At 31.4% G+C, this 17,177-nt stretch overlaps 1 protein-coding gene across 1 annotated transcript; it reads right to left on the bottom strand.

The window, feature by feature from the left end:
* Window positions 1–8,974: 8,974 nt before the first annotated feature.
* LOC124838702 (myosin-binding protein (Protein of unknown function, DUF593)) lies at window positions 8,975–13,023 on the bottom strand. Its single transcript, XM_047314378.2, has 4 exons — window positions 11,356–13,023; window positions 11,066–11,251; window positions 9,598–10,973; window positions 8,975–9,512 (listed from the first exon to the last, which is right to left on the bottom strand). Exons 1-3 carry the CDS (start codon window positions 12,758–12,760, stop codon window positions 9,619–9,621), a joined length of 2,946 nt encoding a protein of 981 aa, XP_047170334.1. The 5' UTR covers window positions 12,761–13,023; the 3' UTR covers window positions 8,975–9,512; window positions 9,598–9,618.
* Between the last annotated feature and the right edge of the window lie 4,154 nt (window positions 13,024–17,177).

Genomic DNA, 17,177 nt, shown 5'->3' with positions numbered 1-17,177 from the left:
TAAACAAAACACTCTAGTAAATAATGTCACATCACACATCAACACATTCTCTCTACACCACGTGGCCTTAGCTTAACGCTGTCTGAGACCAGTTAACGGTTAGGGTAAAATGTGTTCATTTTTACAAAAAATATGACCCAATTGAGACAGATGAAAAAATGAGGACCGAACTGAGATTTCCATACAAATATGAGAACTAAGGGAGGGTTTAAACCTAACAAAAATTATCAAATTAAATCATTTTAAAAAATATCAGAATTAAATTGAAAAAAAAATAAAGTACCAAGTGAACAAATAACAAGACTAAATATATAATTAAATATTTTAAAAAAATTAAAACACATTGAATTTGAATTATATTTGCTTTAAATTTTTTAATTTTTTCAATTGTTTGTATTGATAAAACAATTTAAAATATTACACATTATTTTTTATTTAAGATAGAATATTTTAATTATTACCTAATAAAAAATTATCATCAAATAATATTAGCAACGCTGATTGATAAACATTTTGTATGGAAAAGGTTGCACGTGGTCAGGTTTACGTTCTTCATGTACCTTCATGATATTAGATCGTTGATATCTTTACTAAGGAACTTTCGCGTTTGTTGTTTGATAATTTTAGAGACAGTCTTAGTGTTTATTGTCCTTCTACTTTGACTATGGGTGTGTTAAAATATATGTAAATATATTTTGTTATTGTATTTTAGGTAAGCATATATTTAGTTTATAATTAGTTTTTTAAATATATGTTTTATATTATTTGTTATCTAATTAGTTTTTTAAGATTTTCAAATGAGTGAATGAGATTAATCGAGGAAAATATTTTTTTAGAAAGTTTTGTGAAATTAAATTGCTTTTAGAAAGAACCTTTAATTCTTATATTTGAATTATCAATTCAAGTTTGATAATCTTTCTAAATTTATCAATTAATTTTGAACTCATTATTTACTTACATATTCTCTATTTTTTATTGTTCCAATTTAGTGGAAATGATTCGTATTTCGTAAACAATGATCATACATCCATAATTTGGTATCAAAAGTGTGATTTCGTATATGACTTATGAGAATCCATTTAGTTTCAAACAAAGTCTTTCAATTTCACAAAGTTTATAAAATCCATTGGAAATTTGTCAACAATTCAATCTCTAATCTAACCAAGATATTCTTTTGACCATTTTTAGCCAAGTGATAAAATTGGTATTGGTTCTGGTTTGTCTGTGTTGATACCTATGTTGAATCTGATAATGGTTTCAATGTTAAAACTATATATTAAATTTAAAAATAAAGAGCTTAATATTTTTAAAACAATTTCATGAGCCACAAATTTATCATTTAATTGTAACTCATGAAATTAGTTTAAATATTAGATGTTTTAATTTTAAACTTGATAAACATTGTACACATATAAAGGACAATTCTCGTTGAATGTTGTTGTTTATAAGAAAAGTGAGTTCTATATTTGAGTGCCTATTCATTGATTCATAGAACTCATGATTGTAGTGTAATATTGTGAAATAATTCATTTGTACCTTGCATGGAAGATGATACAACCTAGTTTAGGGAAACATTGATTGTAAATATATTGAACTTCACGTTGTTTGATGTTTTATTATAAACTTGTATTCGATTGTGGGAGATAAATGGTAACAACTTTGCCTTTTCTTTTTTAAAAAAAGGGACTCAAATCCTAATATATAGACACTTTTTTTTTATAAAAAAATAAATACTTTAAATTTGAGTTCATTTGACACCTATGTTTATAAGTTTGTTTGTAGTTAATAACGAGTCAAATGTGAGGTTTAATTTTGGCTAACAAGGGCATAAAGAGGGATATGATGAAAGACCACAGAGATTTCGGACTACATTACTAAATTATAGTTACTTATTTTTGTACTCAACTCATTTGCATTTGTTTTTATATTTTTTAACTAATTGCTATTAAACTTATTAGGAACCTCGTTAGATATTTTTTGGTTTATAGCATAGATAAGTATGGTTGTTTCTTCTTGCATCCTATCCAATCAAAGCTTCCGGAAAATTTTATCTAGAAATAGGAGAGGATGAGTATCTTTAAAAAGAAAAGTGGGTAAGCGTTTTTCAGAAAATTGTTTAATTTAATTAGTGCATTTCGGAAAATAAAATAATGATGAAATGATGGTGTGGGGAAGAAATCTAATAGGTGCGAAAAGAAACAGCCGAATAAGTATATGCGGACTAGGAATGATATTCCAAGTAGTTGAAATAATAGGCAAATTCTAGAAAGAGAGTTTGATTTTTTTTTTCTTACAAAAGTTGTTAAATTGATGTTTGCAGGAGTTAGACTACCTTCATAGGGTATTGAGTACTTGAGATTTTTTTTTTAAAGCGTTTGGAAACAAAATAAAAAGATGACAGAGATAAAAATTTGTTTTATACCCGTTCATTCAACATTCAATCTTCTTTAAAATTTTTTAAAAGGTTTCGTTAACTTCAACAAGTTACAAACGAGTTTTATCACTCCTAGTTTATAATAGCCTAAGTGACTATAATATCGTTTAACTCTCCTGAGCTAAACAAACTGAGTGTTTTAAATCATTCCTAATTGTCCAAAAACAAATTAATGTATATTTAAAACAAGTAGATAAGAATAACTTTCTTAGAGAGGATATGATCAAAATAATATAGATCTGAAAAACTTGTTACAAAGGTGTACTACCAATGGTAGAAAATGCCGATGTGTAAGCCAAAGAGAGAAAATTTTAGCAGCTTAAGAGTATGTGCAATAATATCATTCTCCTTCTCTTTTTCATGCAGTCTTTAGTTTATAGAAAACTTTGAGAGAGATCCATTAGATTTAGACCATTGACTTTTGATAAAGTTGATGTAGTCTTTTGTACATTGTCAAACACTACTATGCTTTTCTAGAGAAATATTGTGTTGTTGTACAAATGATTAGACGAAAAACAGTAAAGAAACATTCTTAGAATATTCTTGTATCTTTTAATGTCTTTTTGGATCAACATAAAACTTTGAATAAAGTATTTCATCCTTGATAAGATCTGCACAAATATAGAGTTACACACAATAGACAAAAGAACTATTCGTCTGATGATTAGGCACATTATATCTAAATGATAGATTACTTACTATAACATTTAGGATAGTCCGCTTGCTATAAATTTTAAGATAGTGTTTAGTCATATAACATTTAATGAGTTATCCTAAACCGTCATTGCAATGAATATTATTTTGATAAACAATTTTGTTAAACTTCAAAATAATAAAGGGTTCCTAGACGATCTCTTATTAACAAGAGTATGTGCAAGTTTCATTTCCACATTCTCATCTTCACAATAAAAGTTCATTTTCATCCATATTCTTAAATTGAACGAGTATGTAATTTTTGTCTCGTTCTCATCCTACTAGATAACACAGACTCATATACCGATACCCATACCTATTTTTTTACTATTCCAAATATCAATTAAATAATTTTTATAAGAAAATCACTATGAAAAATTACGACACTATTAAAATATTCAATATTAAAAGAGCATATTCTTTCCTTTAGGAATTCAAAAATTAAGAAAAATATTATATTATATAAATATCTAATGAGATCTTTTTTTATACTATTAACAATTTATAATATATCACCACTAGTGCAAAAACAACGTATAACGTCACGCGTTCAACGTCCAACCACTGAATAACCAACGTTAAAAATGACCGGTGACATTTTTGTAAATAAATGCAATTGTAGAACGTCGAAGCCTCATTCAATTCGACGTTTTATGATGATAATTATTTAAACCAGCGTGTTCCCTTCTTTCTTTTAAACCATCAACAGTACGTCGAGTCCTGTAGGGGTTCAACGTAATATTTGTCAACCAGAAGCCAAAGAGTCACCCTTTTTAATTCTTTTTTCTTTTTTCTTTTAAACAACAAATAATATATCGAATTATGTAAGGGCTTCGACGTATTATTTGTCAGTCATAAGCCAAAAAGTAATCCCTTTTTAATTCTTTTTTTAAACCACATATAATACGTCGAATTGTGTAGGAGCTTCGACGTATTATTTGTCAGCCAAAAGTTTCCCCTTTTTAATTTGACCGGAGATTGAAAATTCATTCACTTTATCTTAGCGCGCGAGATCCTCTTCTCTTCTCAAACTTTTCTCGAACGAAGTTTGACCACTATTACATGTAATCTTTCTTTCATTTGATACAAATGCATGTTAATTAACTATTTTATGTATAATTTTTGTTTGTTTTGACTGATTATTTTCATGTTCTTGTCCTTCTTAGGCGCATTCTACATTCTCTCTCACTAGTGGAAACACTTTATTCTGACGAACCCACCTTTTGAAGGTTAGTTTTCGTTTTCGTTTTCGTTTTGAAGAACTTATTTGTTGAACTTGTTTGTTGTTGTTTTTTTTGTTGAACTTGTTTGTTGTTATTTGGTTGAACTTGTTTGTTGTTATTGTTTGATTGAACTTGTTTGTTGTTTATTATTGTTGTTTATTATTGTTGTTTATTATTGTTGTTTGTTGTTTATTATTGTTGTTTGTTGTTGATACTATACTACACGTTCATAGTTCATGTTTATAAAATACCAAAAATATAATTTGTTGTTTTTCTGCTTTTTAGGTCTCGTAGAGTTGTAAAAAAAGATTACAATTAATTAAAAAAAATTTTGCTTAACGTCGAATATTAACAAAATTCGATGTCAATTTGATTAACGAAAATTCGACATCAATTTAACGTCTCTCGATATGACGTCGACCTCAAATTCGACGTGAAAGACCAAAAAATAACGACGTTATACGATATTTTTGTACTAGTGCACTCGACTGAAATCACACAAATAACAAAATTAAATTAATAATAATTCAAATTTAAACATACATTATTCATATATTAAACTTGAATTAAATTAAGGGTTCATGCAATTGAACATTTAAAATTGAAAGTCAAACATTATCATAAAATACAAATACAATATAAATAAAAATATTATAAAGAAGTAAAGATAATCAAATGTGTGATCCAAATTTAATTCAATTAAATTGAGAATATCCATTTCAACATAACACAAAAAAAAATGTGTAATTAATATTGTGATAAGAGGAAAAATACGTTAAAGATTAAACATTGGTTAAATCACTTTTGTGGTCCCTATTTCTGTTGGGTTTTCTCAAATATGTTTCTTTCTTATTTGTTCCCCAATTGGGTCCCTAAAAGTGAAAAATTGAAGCAATTGGCTCCCTGCTGTTAAATTCGGTTAATGAGACTAAGTTTTTTATGACCTAGTAGCTTGACGTGGTAAATTTTTAATACGTGGCACATTCATAACAAGTTACATGGAATATATAATTAAAACGTAAAAAAAGTTTCTAAGAATTGAAATCCAAATTAGGGTTCATCATCTTTAACCACTCCCTTCATCATCTTTAACCCTAACGATTGATGCTCAGGGTTCATCACCAAATTAGGGTTTATCAAAATCAAATTGGGTTTGAGATTAAAGACGCAACAAATCACAGATTCATAGAGTTTGAGATTGGAGCGGAATCCAATGTCTCCTAGGGCCTCTCCATTGAGATTGGGGGTTTTCTCATGTTTCTGTTTACGCGAGAGAGATGAACTCACAATGGGTTTCTGTTTTTGTGTTTTGTGATGTCTCTAAGCTTGCAGGTTTGTGGATTTATGAAGAAGGAGACTTGTGGAGATGAAGGTGTTTACCGAGAACACTTCTTTATTTTCTCTAAAGAAAATGTTTTCCCTTTTCTTTCTCTTTGGGGGAATGAGCATTTGTGAGGAAGTTATTATGTTGAAAGCTTCAATCTTTCTCGTATGATTTTAAGTGAATGTGGAGTTTTGATTGTGGACATCCTATTGTGTTTAATGTAGAAGTCTGTTGTTTTGTTGGTTGATCTTTGGTTTTGTGGATGGGTTTATCAGGTGATGATGAACTGTACCCAAGGGGTTCTTTCTGCTCAAGTCTAATGGAGTTGGGTCGCTTGTACTCTACTATTGGTTCTAATTTGGATTTGTACTACCCTCTTAACAAGCAACCTCGCTCCATCCTTGAAGCTATTGAAGGCGAGTAACATTATCGAAGGACAATATTGTCAATTTATCTCTAACTGTTATATGTCATTATGGAAGGGCAATAACAAATTTGGTCTTCTTTGGTCTAAAAAATGTCACAGAAATGCGGTTCTGGGTTATGGGGGCTGCTTAAGGTCTGTAGAAACTGGTGTCACTTGCTGCTTAAGGTCTACAAAAAAAATATATATCTACGCTTTCTCCTTGTGAGTCGCTTCGATCTTTAGCCATTCAAAAGTTCCCCAGTTTTGGTAGTTCTAGCCTGACCATGATTGGAAAATTTCGCCATAGCCTTCAGAGCCTCCGACAACCATCCACATTCAACCATCTTCGCTGTTGCCGTCGTGGGTGAATGAATCCTAATTTCGCGAGAACATCATACAACAAATCTCGCTAAAACTCACTTCAATCTCCAACTCTATCAATCCTAAATTTGTTGTATCTCCAATCTTGAAGACTCTCTTCCCAATTTGATTTTCATCAACCCTAATTTTTGATGAAGTTTTGATTTCAGATTTTAGAAACCCTTTTTTTTAATTTGTTAATTACACATTTTCCGCCTAAGAGACCGCATTATTAAATTAATCCACTTCATCAAAAAACTTAACCCGTTAACCCAATTTAACAGAAGAGAGCCAATTGCTTCAATTTTTCACTTTTAGGGACCCAATTGGAAAAAAAATAAGAAAGAAACCTATTTGAAAAAACCCAACAAAAATAGGGATTGCGAAAGTGATTTGACCTTAAAGTTTTATGCAATTAAACACTTGAAATTAAGAGTCAAACATTCTCATAAAACAAAAATAAACAATAAATAAAAATATTATAAAAAAGTAAAGATAATTAGAAGTGTGACCTAAAACTTATTTTGATAAAAAGAAATTTAGAACACCTATTTCAACATAACTACACAAAAAAAAAATAACATGTGTAATAAAGTTGTGATAAGAAAGAAGAAAAATACCTTGAAATGCTTCGAGAACAAGCCAAACAATTGAGAAAATATATAACCAAAGAAATATAAAGAAGAATTACAAAACTAAGGACCAAATAAACATTATATATATATATATATATATTAAGTTACCTAAAAAAATAATAGGTATTAATTTAAACAAAAAAGATGATGAATAAGTTTGAGGATGAGGACGAGACATATATGTATACATCTATTCCATTTCCATCTCCAATTAAAAACATCAAATATTATCATAGTCATATCCATACTTAATCAACATAAAATTCTCCACCAAAACAACACAAGTTCGGATAATACTACAAGACAAGTTTATTTATCATTCTAATATAGACTTTTATGATAAGTTTCGATTTTTTGTTTTTACCTTTTTAAAGGATTTCTCTTAAGTATTTGTAAATATTTTGGATGTATGTATATTTAAAACATGTTTAAAATATATTATGCACTATACCGATTCTTTGTTCACTTTATAGTATACTGAATAATCTCTTCTCAGAATGTTACACTTTTTGGTTTGCGGATATTGTTATTATCAAAATTATTTTAATAATTATGCGTATAATTAAAAATAAACGTTAAAATTGTATAAATAAAAAATTGAAAATTGACTTACTATAAGATTTACTTTTATACTTTTTCGATACATTTATTTAATTGGGATAGAAAAAAAAAGTTAAAAATGTGCTCTTTTATAAAAGCATCTAATTCTGACATGAATAAGTAAATACAGTATTATACGTGTAATATTTAGTACGAGAATTTTTTTATTCGAACTATATTATTTTAATAAAAATTTCATAATAAAAGGTAATATTTAGATAAATATGTTAAATGATATTTATTAGAAAAAAATTGATCAAAAATCACCCTACGTAAAGAAAAAAAATTCAGCAAACGAGGCCACCCTTGCTGGCCGAGATATTTCTTCAAACACCCTTAATGCAACCAAACAAGAAAAATTCAAGCATAAGCAAATTAAGAATATTGGAAAGGTTAAAATGGAGCCTTTAAATCATCACCCAAACCCCACTTATAAACTAACAACCAAACCAATACACTATTCATTCCATAACTTTTCAACATGCTTCGCCAATACAAAAGTGGTTCCGCCCTTCTTCCCAACCTTCTAACCAAAATATTAATATAAATATGGTTCTCATGACAGTGACATAACTTAAATAGAATGAAATCACAAATATTAAAATCACTTTCAAAATAAAAAATTAAACTTAGATTAAATTAACTTCAAACGAAAAACACGATTAAATAAAGCGATTTTGTCTTCTAGAAATTACTGAGAATGACGACTATATATTTGACCTTCCATTTTTTTTCACAAACATATCCCACGTGCATCAGTAACAATCTTACACAAACACGTGCTCATAAAATTATTAGATTCTTATATTTTCAATAATGTCATTTCCCACGAACAGAGATCAAATGAGTATAAAATAATATAAAAGAAAAACGACGATACCAGTTATAAAAAGATTATATAAGAAATTATTGAGAGAAATAATATTATTCCTCCATTTTATCATTAAAATTTGAAAGAAAAATAAATAAAGACATTGATAGAAAGGTATGTCTCTGAATTATTTAGTCTAGTACTCTTTTCTAAGTTACCAGACCCGGAAATTTGGGCTCGTCTGATTTCTCTATTTACTATTTAATAAAAGAAATTACATGTCAAGTTAGTGAATCATTTTCATGCACTCAATATAATAGTTATACTCACATTTTGATTCTGTACAGATATAATATATATATATATATACCTATTAACTTACTACTTTAGTTGCATTGTTTACGGCCTAATCAAACAAGAAGTTGCATTTTGCTTAAAGTTGAACCAAAGATTCCAACGTCTGTATGTTATGTTATTTGGAAGCAGTATAAACAAACACTCACTTTTTTTTTTATATAATTACAAATGAATACATGATGTAGTATACAAGTTACTGATATTTTCCTCCTCAGAAATAAACAAACTCAAAGGATGCAAGAATGCAAAAGAAGAAAGAGAAGAGAAATGAAAGAAATGACAAAACTAGTGGCCCTAATTCTGTCTGTCTATGAAACTAGTGCTATTTTACCTGGCACTGGAATCTCTTTTGGATCTCTCCAGCTTTGCAAGCCAGGTCCATCATGCTCACAAAATACAACTGACACTTCACTAACCTACACACACATATGCTCATCATTCTCCTTTTCCCACAAAAGGTCATGATCGACACTACCCACCAAAAATTTGGGCTTTACTTCCACAAATGAAACATCAAACACAACCCTCTCCGTCAGGGCTTTCCCACTCAACTTTTTTCTTCATTTTTCACTTTTCCTTTCTTTCCTTTCCTCTCCTACTTATGTACACCACACTGGTGCTCATCCATCCTTCATTTGCATCTTCTATATGAACTCCCATGTAACAAATCTGCATCATCATAACTGCATAAATAAACACTACTTTCTATATCCATGCTCATTTTTAAAAAACTTTATATCATTAATATATTTACCTGTTTCAGCTTGTACATTTCTTACACTGCAATATCTCCCATGTTTCTCACCCTCAGTTCAACATTCCTCAGATCACGAAGATGTTGTAGAATTTCTTGGAGAAGGTCTAACCCTTTGTCCCCTTTTCTCAAGGAGCTGATACAATGCTTTAGAAACTCTCTGTCTGCCTCCAGCACTTGTAGTCTCTCGTAAACATTCTCCACTTCCTCTTCTAAACCAATCTTTTTCTTCACCGAGTTAATCTTTTCAACTGAATTGTTTTCCAAGTGGTGCAATTCTAACTCGTCTCCACTCAACTCCACATCTTCTGCTTCTGAACTCATTGCATCGAAAAGTGGGAGAAGCCTCTTGGCTTTTGCACCCATGATTTTCCTCCCCTGATGATGTTTTCCGTTTATTTCCTTTGCATGACCATTAGCAAATCCGTTTACCTGTCCTTCGTTATCATCATGATGGTATCCGTTCCCATTCTCTTCGCAAAGTTCTACTGATTTAGCATCATCTGAGCAGTGATCTTCCTCATAATTCAATGTCACTAGCTTTTCTTCCAGTACCTTGAGCTGCTCTACGATTTGTAACCTTTCTTCCTCAAAGTTTGCCAATGATTCCTCCAAATATAAGACCGCATCTACTGGTGTGTTCTGGTTGCTGCATTCTTGATGACTGTAAAACCCGTTTTCTTCTTTTGCTTCTTGATTCAAGTCAATGGACAATCCATCACTATCTTCGGCATTGCTACAAGAGGGAGAAGAAGTTCTGCTTCTCATGCTACCATCTCTTCTTGACATCACCATCTTTTCTCTTACCTCATATTCATGAACCTTTTTTCTATATATTTCAAGCTCCTTTTCTAGCTCTTGCTTCTCTTTCTCCCTCTTCATCATGAGCTCATTCAATAGTTGCAAAGCCTCCTGGTCATACTCAGATTGTTCTTCCATCATTCTCTGATACTGCAAGGCTTCCATCTGCATTGCTGCTTTCTCTTCCTGAAGCCTATTTATCATCGCCATTGTTTGATTGGCTGCTATAGCAGACGCGCTTCTCTCTTCTTCTAGTTCTGCATATAGAGTGCTCAAAGCTTTCCTCTCAGATTTCAATGCTGCTTTTAACTTTTCCATGGTTACCTCTCCACATTCCATATCACTTACCACACTTCCATCAAATGACTCTTCTGTTCCTGATTCTTTCCTCTCAAGAAGAAGCAATTTCTTGTGTAGCTGATGTAGACTCTCCACGGAAGTGGGTGTGTCAGGAACTTTTTCTTCCTCATTCTCGTTAATCTCCAACAGAGATGGCAAATGGTTGCTTACTGTTGGCATTCTCACTTCGATTGACAAGGTTTTAAATTCTACAAACTCTTCACCTTTGTCATCACCTAGTTATACATTGCAATTAAAGAAACTGGATTATTATAGAGTTTTAAAAAATGAACTTGAGCAAAAGGGAAGATAAGAAATTGAGGCTTACCACTTTCATCTCGCAGATTAAATCTGACAGTGCTGGTAGATGGATCTTCTTGTATTTGTTGATTTGAATCCAAAAGAACATCCTGGCTTTGATACTCATCCACTTGCTCCTGTTCAGGAATTTCAGTCCCTATTGAGACTTCTGCTTCATATTCCTCACCTTGCATTTGTGATTCATCTTCAGATGCTGCAAGGAATTAAGAAGGCATCAGAGATAATGGCATTTAGAAAATCAAGGAAAAAAAAGGTATAAAACTGAAAGGTGTTATTAAGGAGGAAAATAATTAGAACCTAGAGAAACATCTGAACATTGTTCAGCATCTCTTGTTTCCGTGTTTGCTTCAATGTTCACATCCTTGGTCAAGTCATCAGCAGTATGAAAAAAACTCACGTCTCCACAATTCTGCTCCACATTTTCTTCTTCTACTTGTGACAACACTGAGGACTGCCCTCTGGTCCTTAACTGGACTGATTCAGCCACGTTTTCCTTGAAGACATTTTCATTCTCCTGAAATGAAAATTCTGCCACAATATCCCCCAAAATGTGCCAATTCTCAACAACCGGTTCAGCTTCTGCATCAGCACTCTTATCAAAGTCCAGAATAAAGTCTTCACCGCTGTTGAGTCCTTCACCTCCCACCTTATACCTGCTGTGAGCCCTATTTTCTGTAGCCGGGGAGTCGACCAATTCAACCGGAATCAATCTGCAATCATCACCATGAATGAAAAATTCCAGATGTTTGGGTGGAGTCTCCACAGTTATCCCTCTGGTACAATCAACTTGGGCAGTGGATTTCTCATAATCTTGATCACCATGAGCATCATCATCCTTACTCTTACCGGTATTCAAACTTTCCTCTTCAATTGATTCTTTCCCTTTCTCCACAGCCAAATCCAACTTGCAAATTTCGTCACAAAGAATATCCACGCTAGCATCACATACAGAACAATCACAACTCTTCTCTGCCTCCTCATCTTTTCTATCCAAACCCTGATCAACCTTAAACACCGGGCCGCTTCCCTTGTTTTCTTCATTCCCCTGTCCAACCTCATGATGATCAAGCACAATATCCGATCTGGTCTGATCTTCGTCAATCTCTACACCAACCCCGCGTTCTGTCACCAAATTCTGCTTCTGGTCGTACTCCAAAACATTGAGAGAAGGCTTGATAAAAATGCAAGGAGGGTAGAATCTGTTGTCCAAGTTGACACCACAGCAAGAACACCTCATAGCTTCTTCCACCTTCTCAATTGCCTTGTCATCGGCATCAGCACTCTCATCCTGAATCATACCTATCTGCTTCATCCATGGAAAGAAACGAAAACTCCGAGAGAGGTTGACATAATCTGGTTGGGATGACGATGAGCAATCCTCACACATGTCCTGTGACTCAGCAAGTTTTTGATGATTGGAGCAGAACCCCAGTTTGGAAATCTCAGAGGCATGAGCTTCACACACAAGATCTCTGCAAGAACTCTTGCTCTTCCCAGACTCTATGATGTGATCGATTCTGGTGCACCATATGCAGGGCCTTTTTAGGCCAAAGTAATCGGCAAACTTAATGATTAGATAAGAAAAGAGAGAATTAAGGAGCAGGAGGATGATCAGAATCCATTCTAGGATGGCATAGACTAGAACAAGGGTGATTTTGTTGGTGTTTCTGTGTAACATGGTTGCAAACTTGTTGGCAGCCATGGCTGGTGTTCTGTTTTTCTGATATGTACAAAGAAAGGTTTACCTGGAATATCAGATTGGAACCTAAGCAAGTGTTGGACTGAGAGACAGAGAAAAAGTTTTAAGGGAAAGAGAGTTTTCAGACAAGATGTCAAAACTGTATTTTGGGTGTGTAATGTATGAGAGAGAGAGAGAGAGAGAGAGAGAGTAGAAGAGAGGTAGATAGCCAGTGGTTTTATTTCGACTGAATGAGAAATAGGCGGTTTGAATTGAATGAAATGATAACCAAAGGAGGCTAAGGCCAGAGGGTTTTTGTGGGGGGAATGAAATGTTCTTGTGTCAAAGAAAATCAAAGAATTTCATGAATTTTTATCTAAGTATTGTTTATGAAATGCTTTTTGACAAAATGGAGCATCACACTTCAACAGTTAAATGCTTTCACTATACCAATTAATTAAGAGTTGTATCATGTCCAACAGTCAAAAACTTGTTTCTCCAAATAATAAAGTTCATTTAAAGAAGTAATATATTTTAATGCAGGCTTTTTTATACACACAAAAACTCAAATAGCAACCTTCTGATTACATTTTTGAAAGAAAACATGATAATTTTACATTTGTTCCTTACGTCAGACAGTATTATTGTAAAAGTGAGGAACTATTCAGACAGACAAAAATGTGAAACAGTCCTTGTGTTTTAACTGCTTTATGTGGATTAGTGTTTTGGAATGTAGATATCAGTGAATTTTTACAAGGTCCAGAATTTTCTGTGACTGAAAATGTTACTTTTATTTTGATAATCGCTGCCAGCTCCTTTTCATTTTTTTTATTGAGGCAGGAAATGAAAGGCCCCACAAAACCACACACATGAGTTGGTGGACCAGACCCACAGCAAGGTGGGACCAGTTATGGCTGCAGATGCTTGAGTCATTATGCGGGTATGCTTCCTAAGAAACTTTGTTTTCTTTATATGAATATTAATATACCCTCCTTCAAACCAATGAAATCATGTACAAAATCAAACTCTGCTTTAGCAGATAGCTGCTTAAAAGTTAAATTTCACTTATTTTACTTTGTCCACAAGCCTCTGATGTGCCAATTTTATTTCAAATGGGTGCCACCTTTCAAGACAAAAATCTGATCATTAACATCAGCAGAGGCAAAACACATATCAGCACAGGTTTGTCGTTTTCCCTCAATCAAGAATGCTAGTTAGCTTATCTCAGGTTCAGAACCTAACACACTGTTTTAGAAGTAACTGTTGTAAAAGGTAATTTTGAATCATATGGTAAATGAAAATTAGATAAGAATGTAAGTTTGAATCATGTGTCTTTTTCTACTTTAAATCCATGAATTCGTATGATGAAATGGACTTGGCTATGCAGAATAGTGAGTTGAATTATTTAAGTTTTATAGTATGATTGTCCTGATTCAATTAAATTGATGTTGGATGGAGAATGAAGAAAGTGAGTGGATATGTATGAAATTCAAAGCCAGAAAGAGAAAGGTAGGCTGAAGAAGTAGCAAGTGTTGGTTTTTGTTGAGGTCCAACAGGGATGAATTTGGCTGTTGGGGAGTGGGCTGCACCGCCACTCACCGACTAATTGCCATGCCAACAAATAGTTTGCAAAATTATGTGATGAGGATTCAAAATTTTGTTCCCATACGTTATCACATCCATGTGTACTTTCCAAAATAATATCCACATTTTCATATATCTCTTCCTTTATAAAAGGAATCTATAGCTACCTTGGTGAATGTTATGTTATGTTATGTTATGTTATGTTGTGCTTTGGCCCTCCAACAAATTGCTTTTGCTTTAGTCAAGTCTCCCTAAGTTTTTCACTGTTTCTCACTTGGTCCTACTGCTGATAATTGAGCACATACCTCCCCCACTGCTAATATAATTAACCTAAATTGGCTTCCCATTATAATATATATTTAGTACATATTTGCCAGCTCAAACCAAACATATATTACCACTCTTTTCCTCTGTTCATGATAATATTTGAATGTAGATCTCATCCATTCATTCACAGCTACAAGTTAACAACATTAATATTAACATAGGTGTTTTTTTGATGTCTCTAACACAGAACAGACCGGTATGAGAAAATATGCACAGAACATGTTTGAGCATTTGTGTATGTGAAAGTTAAAAAGAAAGGTGTTAGAGTATGTGCTAAATGAAGGTTGAAAGCCAAGATTGGACCGTTTGTGATGCATTCTTGAATGGGGCAAAGGGAAAAAGAATTAAACAAAATGGAAAAAATAAAAAGGGTTTTAAGTTCAAAGATAGACCATCTTTCTTGGAAGGAACATCAAAGCAAAACTCTTTTTAAAGTTAATTACTGATGGAAGCCCTTAATCTCTCTTCTCAATTCTAATTTCCACCTTTTCTGACCAAAGAACCATAGCTATTTTAAAATGTGAAACAAAGAAAAAGGATTCAAAATATGATATTGTTTTCTGTTGGAAGCCCTCAGAATGGCTCCAACTTAATCTCAATTCAGTTCCCCTTATTCTGATCAAAAGAGTATGCATCAGCCATCTAGAATGGTAAGAAAAACTAGGGTCGAATCCACCAAAAAATAAATAATGGAGAAAAAAATGAAAACTAATGAAAAATAATTTTACTTTTAGATTTTCTTTTTGTTTAGAAATGGTATTGATCTTCAACTTTGCAATTGAAGAGGCTAATGAATTCCATACTTCTAACACATGACATGATCCAGAAACTTGATGAAAGAAGAAAAAAAACCATGTGAATAAGAATAATATATAAACAAAAAGGTAGGCTATGTTGGTCCACTTATTTGTTGAAATAGTCTAAAAGGTTATATTGAAAAAAAATTCAATTTTGGCGATTTTAGCTAAAAAAGAAGTCAGGAATTGCATTAGTTATCTAATTTATCAACTAGAATGGGACCCGTAGGCCTCATCTAAAGGGTTTGCGTGGGTACAAAGACATCACCCAACAAAATTTAAATTAATTAATAAAACACAATGAAAGTATTGTTGGAGTATTTTGCTTAATCTTCCATATTAATCATAAAAATGGACCCTATTTTCCAATTTCAATGATAACTATTGAAACCTTATTCAAGTTATATGATGAAAATAATGTCTTTAAGTAGTAGGAGATTATGGGTGACATAATGGAGGGTATAAAATTACTATTACATTGAAATCTTAGGTTAAATAATTTTGTAAGTTGCTAAATATAATGTTTGTTGTGTCCTTGTATAGTAAGAATGAGTTGGAAAGGTTAAATGGCCTACAAAAATGGGAATGCTACATATCTCGTTCATTCTATTTTAACTAGTTTTGTGATAAAGTTTGAGATCCTATTATAGATGCGATAAGAATGAAGGGTGATGGTTAGAATGTCTAAATCTTTCAAGAAAAGGAAACAATAAACTTAGAATGAATAATCTTTATTTTAATTAAAAACTAAATGGTATACCATGAAGGAAACTAATTTATGGACTTGATAATAATTCATTTGTATTCAATAATAATATTCTAAAATACAAATTGTAATACCACACAATTGTTAAAAAGTTAAGTTATGATGGGTTCAATAAATACCATTTTAAGTATGTTAAAAAATTTTAAATAGGTATGCTAAGTAAATAATAATAATAATAATAATAATAATAATAGTAATAGTAATAGTAATGATGATGATGATAACAAAGTATATAAAGAGAAAAATATAATGAATGATACAATACTTTCATAATTTTGAAAATAACATAAAAGGAAAAAATAAGTGTACAAAATAAGGCAATAAATAATATAGGTGTAAGTTAGCTGCTAACTTCTAAAATCATAATGTTTAAATTAAATAAAATTATTAACATTGATTGATATAAGTGGTGATGAATTGCGTGTATGATAAAGTGGTTTGGGATTCAAATCTTATGATATATTTTTACATATGAAATAAATTATATGTAGAGAAAATACATGTACGATAAATTCTATATTAGTCGTTATTTCATATTGTGTCAGTAGTTGTTCCTGGCAAAGAAATGAGTAAAACTTCATTACTACTTTTTATAGATAGTAACATTAATGAATTATTATAGAGGGGAGAATAAATTAAATCTTGCAAAAAAGTTTAGATCAAATGAAACTTTTAGTTTATCACTTTTACCGTACTTGTTTCCTTTTTATTTATTTTTATGCATATAAATCAAGAAAGTAATTAATATTAGTAAAAGAAAATTTTCAAATTCTAAATTTTCTTAACATTTCAAAAATTAAAATAAAAGTAAAATGTTTAAATTTAGATTTTACTATTCAAAATGAATGATCTACATTATTATTATTATTATTATGTTATTTAAATAACTACATTTTTAAACTCAAATAATTATTCATAATAATAAACTACTTACACAATAAAAAATTACTTATAATAAAATTTATTT

Source organism: Vigna umbellata, chromosome 1, assembly GCF_029865625.1.
Source record: "Vigna umbellata cultivar VRB3 chromosome 1, Vumbellata_1.0, whole genome shotgun sequence".
In the NCBI taxonomy this organism is placed as follows: Eukaryota; Viridiplantae; Streptophyta; class Magnoliopsida; order Fabales; family Fabaceae; genus Vigna; species Vigna umbellata.
This window is presented reverse-complemented; position numbering and strand designations above follow the sequence as displayed.